General features: G+C 47.0%; 2 protein-coding genes across 2 annotated transcripts in view; one reads left to right on the top strand and one right to left on the bottom strand.

The window, feature by feature from the left end:
- cnksr2a (connector enhancer of kinase suppressor of Ras 2a) overlaps nucleotides 1–8282 on the bottom strand; it is a 91217-nt gene that overhangs the window by 11142 nt on the left and 71793 nt on the right. The gene's annotated exons all lie outside the window — the stretch shown is intronic.
- Nucleotides 3409–7374, top strand: klhl34 (kelch-like family member 34). The gene has a single exon (XM_061965129.2). The coding sequence runs from the start codon at nucleotides 4385–4387 to the stop codon at nucleotides 6149–6151; it is 1767 nt and encodes a 588-aa protein (XP_061821113.1). The 5' UTR covers nucleotides 3409–4384; the 3' UTR covers nucleotides 6152–7374.

The following is an 8282-nucleotide window of genomic DNA, read 5'->3' as shown; positions in this document are numbered from 1 at the left end:
TATCCTCTGCATTTGACCCATCCCCTTGTTCACCCCCTGGGAGGAGAGGGGAGCAGTGAGCAGCAGCGGTAGCCGCGCTCGGGAAATAATTTTGGTGATTTAACCCCCTAGTGCAGGGGTCGGCAACCCGCGGCTCTGATGCGGCTCAGCTGCATACTTGCCGACCCCCCCGATTTTCCCGGGAGACTTCCGGATTTCAGTGCCTCTCGCAGAAAACTCCCGGGATTAATATTCTCCGATTTTCACCCTTACAACAATAATAAGGGCGTGCCATGATGGTACAACGTTTAGCGCCCTCTACAACCTGTATAGGCAGCGTGCCAGCCTAGCCTCTTGTTATATGCATCTTCTGCTTGCACACGTAAGTGACAGCAAGGCATACTTGCTCAACAGCCACATTGACGGTGGCCATATAAAATAACTTTAACACTCTTACTAATAATGCGCCACACTTTGAACCAAAACCAAACAAGAATGACAAACACATTTCGGGAGAACATCTGCACCTTAACACAACATAAACACAACAGAACAAATACCCAGAATCCCATGCAGCCCTGACTCTTCCGGGCTACATTATACACCCGCTACCACCAAACCCTGCCCCCACCCCAACCCCCCCCCCCCCCCCCCCCCCCCCCTCTCTGTGCGTCAGTTGAGGTGGGCGGGGTTTGGTAGCGGGGGTGTATAATGTAGCCCGGAAGAGTTAGGGCTGCATGGGATTCTGGGCATTTGTTCTGTTGTGTTTATGTTGTGTTACGGTGCAGATGTTCTCCCGAAATGTGTTTGTCATTCTTGTTTGGTGTGGGTTCACAGTGTGGCGCATTATTACTAAGAGTGTTAAAGTTATTTATACCGCCATCGTCAGTGTAACCTGTGTGGCTGTTGACCAAGTATGCATTGCTGTCACTTACGTGAGCAAGCAGAAGCCCCATACAACGTGTGGCTGGGCCGGCACGCTGGTTGTAGTGGGCGCTAAATGCTGTACCATCACGGCATGTTCGAGAGAACAGTTGCCTTGAAATTCATAGTCTGCTGGAAAATTCGGGAGGTTTCAACAAGTATGACGCTGTCAAGCGCCATTCGCCATTCATATAAACCTTGCGGGCCGCACTAACATTCAATTGTCATATTAAGGTGTGGGCCGCGTGTCTGAGACCCTTGGTTTATACATAGCACAAAGCAAAAAAAAATCTTTGTATGCAGTGTTATTTCATTTTAAGTTTCCAAAGATTTTTGTGGCTCCCATTGTTGTCTTTAATTTGTGAAACTGGTCAAAATGGCTCTTTGACTGGTAAAGGTTGCCGACCCCTGCCCTATTCCAACCATTGATGCTGAGTGCCAAGCAGGAAGGCAATTGGTCCCATTTTCATAGTCTTTGGTATGACTCGGCCGGGGTTTGAACTCACGACCTTCCAGTCTCAGGGCGGACACTCTAACCACAAGGCTACTGAGCAGGTTGGGGAAAAACGTTAATGTCTCTTGTATTAATGTCTATGGATGTTCTCATTCATCCAGGGTGCCTTCAATTGATTGCAACTGGAACGAGATTGATCATAGAACTAGATTGATTCACTCTAGTCTAGCAGCTGGAGCCAAAAATCCAACCATCTATACTCCAACACAAGGAGAGTTCTGCCCTATTGTCACGAAAAAAACAACTGTTGAGATGCAAAGGAGCAACCCCTCTGTCAATGCCAACGATATTCGTTAAAGAGGAATTTCCTGTCGTTAGCATAGAGGTATGGTGTGGCAGAAAGATCGCGGTGGTAACACCACTACCCGCCCAAAATCAGTCCTTAGACTGGAATCACCCACGTTGGCATTTTGTTTAGTTGTAAAAATAGCACAAAAATAACATCCATAGCATTTAAGTGAGCAAACCAGCGCCAGTCCGTCTGTAAGTTTGTCAAAGTGCGGCTGTGAATTACGGATTTCGACAGTTTATTCGGGAGTTCACCACTGTTAATATCATTAATACCGTTCAATAGGGACAAAACTATCGACATTTTCTGGTCTTTTGGCAAAATGGTCATGTTCTGCCTACAGGCAAGCTCGGTGGCAGTAGTGTCAGAAGGGAAAGGAGCGAGGCTGCACGAGTGCTGCGGTATATTCTTGTGTTGCCACTAATTTAGACAATGATTGCTGTGTGTTGACTCATATTCAGTGGACTGCACACTGACTAGGGGTGTAACGGTACGTGTATTTGTATTGAACCGTTTCGGTACGGGGGTTTCGGTTCGGTTCGGAGGTGTACCAAACGAGTTTCCACACGAACATATTAAGTAGCTGCCTCCGCTTCCTTCTGCCTCTGTCAGTACTCTCCACAGCACCCAGCATTGTCCCACCCACACAACCATCTGATTGGTTACAAACAGAGCGGTAACAGCCAATCAGCAGTGCATATTCAGAGCGGTAACAGCCAATCAGCAGTGCGTATTCAGAGCGCATGTAGTCAGTGCTTAGCGTTTTAGCAGGTAAGCATCCCCAAATTATAATAAACACCTCCCTGTCAACTACAAGTAACATCACTATGAGCCCGTTGACCTTCTAGAAACCTAAATGGCAGCTCAGCTCGCTCGCAGTCCTGGCTTGAGGTGAAGGCTAATTCGCTTTTAGCGTAACGTTAGCTCATTTTGCGGTGTGTGTGTGCGTGTGTGTGCGCACGTGTGTGTGCGCACGTGTGTGTGTAAGTGTGTGTGTGTGCGTGTGTTACGGACAGCAAAGCCCTGTCTGTCTGTTATTTCACTATACCTTTTTCTGTGTTGATTGAGCTGTGTTGAAGCAGGACATTATGTTAAATGAAGAGTTTCTGTCTCTGATAGTTGATATAATAATGTAACTGCATCATTAAGCCTACATGAACTCCATGGTGTTTAGGGATGAATAGTCCCTCCTATTGATATTGTACTATTTTTTCAGCTAAAGTTACATTAATCATTAGTAATGGAGCAGCCTAGTTTTGAATGGCAGGGTGCCTGCTATCACATGTTGATAAAAATATAACATTTACATAATAAAAGTCAACTACAGGCTTCCCAAATGCTGTAATAAATTAAGGATGATAAGTTGACTTGAAACTGTTTAATGTTGCACTTTTTATATGTAGAAGAAAAGTTTTGTCATTTTATTTAATTTGAGCAACAATTTGAGGCAGTTGAATGTTGATTAACGTGGGCAGAATTATTATAGTGTTCCCAATGTTAAAAGGATAAAGCCATTGTTTACAAATTTGGTAAATAAATAACCAAAACATTTATATTTTGTTGTTTTCTTACCGTACCGAAAATGAACCGAACCGTGACCTCTAAACCGAGGTACGTACCGAACCGACATTTTTGTGTACCGTTACACCCCTAACACTGACTCCTCTAAAGCTGACTTTCCATAGCATTGGATCGCATTATATTGGTGCATGTGTGCCTACAAAATGTTTGAAACACCTTTCATCAGTTTCTTTTAGCTCTTTATCCATCATCGCACACACTCATGCACGCACACACAAACACACAGAAAGAAAAATGCAGAGCAGCTGTAGCTAAATTTAGCTTCCATCAGGTCAGGGTGCAATGATAACATCCACATGGGACAATCTGACTTTGTGTGGTGGCGAAGAAAGTGTCAGAAAAAGGCACGATGCTTGTTTTTGCGGAGTTCGAGTGCAAGTCTTCCGAGAAAACAACCCAAACCCACTCCTATGTGGGCACAAGCACTTTTCTCTGCAGTCGTGCATCTATTAAGAAACCTGCAGAATGTGAATAATAAAACACGATGTTGTGCACGCTGGTGAGTATTGCACAGTAGCACACAAACACTCAGTAGCAGGACATCAATCAGGCGGTAAACATGCTGCAACCCGATGACGTGACTTTATCTCCGCACCAAAATAAGCACACGAGCTTAGCATCCCGATCCGTGTTGTGACACACAAGGCCCCCCTCGTCTTGTCAAAAAACAACGCTGTGTTTGATGTTTGATTGATCAAGTTTTGTCAGTGTTTCTTTTCCGGTCGCCATGGTGATGAGGGCTCAGATAGGTGCCTTGGCGACGGTGCCCTTGGACTCAGACGGGCAGCTGTATTTACCAATGAGTTCATCCTCTGGGATAGACACTAAACCCTGCCAAGGTGTGTGTGTGTGTGTGTGTGTGTGTGTGTGTGTGTGTGTGTGTGGTATTTGGGTGATACTCCCACCCGAGCACAGACCGAAAGGGCAGCGGACAAAAACGAAAGAGCACATTCAGAACATCAGGACAGACGAGACTGGAGGTACTCGCTGTGTTCGGCAGGACTTGGTGTGGTTAACCTCGCCATCACCATTTGGCATGCGTGCTTCAGCCAACAGGAGAGTTCCGTAGCTGTTCCTGGTTGTCTTGCATCTTCGGGATGGACGGCTACTCCCTACTCTACAGCTCGACCCACAGAACCGAGCTGTTGGGGCGCTTCCAGCGGCTACGCTCGGACGGGAAGATGTGCGACGTGGTGCTCGAAACCGACGGCGCCTCGTTCCCCTGCCACCGGGCCCTCCTGGCGAGCTCCAGCGATTATTTCTGGGCGCTCTTCGGGGAGGCCACGGCGGAGAGACTAGCGCGGTCTATAAGGCTCCCGGCGCTAACGCCCAAAGGCTTAGACGCCATTTTGGACTTCCTGTACTCGGGCTGGCTCAGAGTGACACCCGCCACGCTTCCCGACATTCTGGAGGCGGCGAGGTACTTGCAAGTGGACACGGCCGTGGCCATTTGCGAGCGCTACATCACCGATGGGCTCAGCGTCGAGAACTGTTGCAGCTATGCTAACCTAGCTGAGCACCATGCGCTTCCTGATGTGCTGGATGCCGCCAATTACACCATCGCCGCGGAGATGGCCAAACTGATGCAGGAAAGAAGAGACGAACTTCTCGGATTGAACGTCCAATCGTTGATGGCGGTGCTGGATGCCGATGAAATCCCTGCAGTCAAGGAAGTGGACCTCGTCAAACTGGCTCTGGATTGGCTGAATGACAACGGGCCCCTCCCACCGCTGCAATCCAACCTCCTGCTAAGTCGTCTCCGCTTCGGATTGGTCGCTCCTTCTGACCTTGCACACCTTGGCCACGCCCACAGAGCTATGGCCACACCTTTGATAAGAAGCCAGGTGACCCGGGCGCAGGAGTACCACGGAACAGGCTCAGCTGGGCCGATACGACAGAACAAACAGTCCACACTGAGGGCGCCGCCTGATCGCGTGCTGCTTGTCGGCGGCGGACCTGGCCCGGATCGACCGGAGCAGCAGGTTCTGACCTTTAATCTAAAAACCAGGAAGTTTACGTCCCTGACTTCCTGTCTCCCACTAAAGCTGAGGAACCACTGCGTGTGTTCCCTGGGGGGCTTCCTCTTCGTGGTCGGCGGGGAAGTGGTCAGCGAGGCGGATGAGAAGCCGATCACCGTGGAAACGTCTAATCAAGTGTGGAGGTACGACCCCCGCTTCGAATCCTGGCAGAAGGTGGAGCCCATGCTGCAGAGGCGGGCCAAGTTCGCCTGCTGCGCCATGGAGGACGTCATTTATGCCATCGGGGGACAAAACGCAGATTCCAACGTAACGGCCTCGCTGGCCTCTGTCGAGTTCTATGACATGGCAGCAGGGGCGTGGAGGAGATGCGTGCCCATGCCCAGCCCGCTCCACGGCCATGCTTGTGCCGTGCTGGACCACGACATCTACGTGTCCGGTGGTCTCTCAGGCAACGGCATCATGATCCCGGGCCAGAGCCAAAGCAGCAAGGAAGTTCTATGCTGGGACGGCATGGGAGGAGCCTGGAAGAAGAGGGCTCCCATGTCCATTGGCAGGTTCAGCCACCGCCTGGCGACCGCCCAAGGTTACATCTACGCCCTCCTGGGGATGTACGAGCCCTTCTGCGAGATCGAGCGCTACGACCCGCGAGAGGACCACTGGACGCGCCTCAGGCCCCTACTCGCCGCGACCTTCAACTACGGGATGGCGGCGACGCCAAGCGGGAGCCTGGTGGTGTTCGGTGGGACGAAATGGAGCAACGCGCGGGAGGTAGCGGTAAAGAGCGTGCTGGAGTACGACCCCAAGAAAGACCAGTGGAGGGAGATTGCTCAGCTGCCAAGACCCCTCACGGGAACGGAGTGCACCATACTGCCGATGCCCGACTAAAATGCACAACGTCCAAATTAGGATCAAATCCTGCAGACTCCATTTAATGACCATTTGGTCAACAACACTAATATTTGGTTTTAGCTAGTTGAGCTACGCTAATTATGCCACAGTTCTAACGTTTAGGGCACAGATCTGAAACTGAGTAATGAGCCAATGACGCAGAACACGTTGAATTGTTAGCATTGACAATCTTTGTAGCGTTAAAGTCCTATACTCTTACTGCTACTGGTTGTCGAATATAACTGAAGCTAGTTTAGACGTGTGCAGCTGGCTAATAATTGATGTCCAGAATTGTGTCCATGTTTAACACAAATATTTATTAACATACAGTCACGTAAATCAAACTCACTTTGTAACAAAAACGGAAAATAAACGGGAGCAAACAAATCATAGCCTGGCACAGTCAAAAACACCTGAGCAAGATCCCAGCCCCTCCCTAAGTAGACTGGCACTTGGCCTTGAGCCAACCCCTTTAGTGACGTCATGAATTTGACGGACAGAAAGAGTAAATGGCTCTAACAATCTTCCTCTTCCTTCTTTGTTCAACATGTTGACCAGCAGCTTCAAATGTGCACTATCGCCCCCTAAAGAACTGCTGTGGACTAACACCGACTTACAGTTTCAACGCTTCATTGGTTAGTTTTGGTTTCCCTCTTGCAGCTGACTCAAGTCTCTCAAATTGTACGATGTATCCTCAGCTAGAAGGAGTACTATACTTTTTTTGGAACTTTGCCCATCATCTACAATCCTTATGAGAGTCAAGAACACACACATTATTCCCTTTCTATGCATTTCAAATAGTAAAGAACAGTTATTAAGGCATACTTGCCAACCCTCCCGGATTTTCCGGGAGACTCCCGAAATTCAGCGCCGAAAACCTCCCGGGACACATTTTCTCCCGAAAATCTCTGGACCTGGAGGCCACGCCCCCTCCAGGTCCGCATGGAGCAATGTTGTTGTAATATATTGAGTTGGAGGCAATAAACAGGCGAGGGGATGAAGTACGTCTCTTTACTGTAGACTTCAGAACAGACTCACACACTTGACGTCAGGTGCGCAACACCACGTAAATCGTTGGCCAACCTAAAAGTAACCACAGTACGCTATAGCCAACATTCACCAGGAGATGGCAACAGACAAACATAGATCACTCTATTACATTCCAGTCTCTCCATGTTTTCTCGCCATGGTAACATGTGATCCACATGCACTGTGCGCTGTCTCTGTCCCTCTTGATATATATATATATATATATATATATATATATATATATATATAAATATAAGAAAATACTTCACTTTCAATGAATTCTAGCTATATATATATATATATATATATATATATATATATATATATATATATTTATTTTATCATATATATATATATATATATATATATATATATATATATATGAAATACTTGACTTGGTGAATTCTAGCTGTAAATATACTCCTCCCCTCTTAGCCACGCCCCCAACCACGCCCCCGCCCCACCTCCCGAAATCGGAGGTCTCAAGGTTGGCAAGTATGTATTAAGGGGTGGCTAACAAAGCAGGCAATAGGGATACCGTGTATGCAGCTTATAAAGCCCATCAAAAAACCTCCAACAAAGTTGTATATACATGCTGTAAATATCTAAGTAATGTAGTAACAGGCACATTTATTTATATATATATATATATATATATATATATATATATATGTATATATACAGTATTTTGGTCATTTTTTAAGCATTACCACAACTTCTGTCCAAGGCGCATTTATTTCACAGAGTGCATAGCAATGGTAGCGTTCGTTGCTATGCACTGTATCATGTAGCATTATTGCTAAATGTTTCAAATAGGAACATATAACAGTGACTTACAATGTACGCTCTCATTGGGATGGCAATTGATGGGATGGTTGTATCTTTCAGCACTTGTGCTGTCCTTGAACTTGAAAATTAAATTGATCCTCACTCCACAGATTAAAAAATGTTTGAAGTTGAGAGACATAGTATCGAGTTGGTAGGGTTTGGATTTTCACAAACCTTTTACTATACATGTGAAACGTATGATTTATAACCTAGCATTAACTTTTCCTAACTCAAAAGCAATACAGCAGCAGAAGAAGCATTAGCTCCTTCT

Source organism: Nerophis lumbriciformis, linkage group LG07 (genome assembly GCF_033978685.3).
Source record: "Nerophis lumbriciformis linkage group LG07, RoL_Nlum_v2.1, whole genome shotgun sequence".
Lineage (NCBI taxonomy): Eukaryota > Metazoa > Chordata > Actinopteri > Syngnathiformes > Syngnathidae > Nerophis > Nerophis lumbriciformis.
Note: the sequence above shows the minus strand (reverse complement) of the source record. Positions and strands in the feature narration are given on the sequence as shown.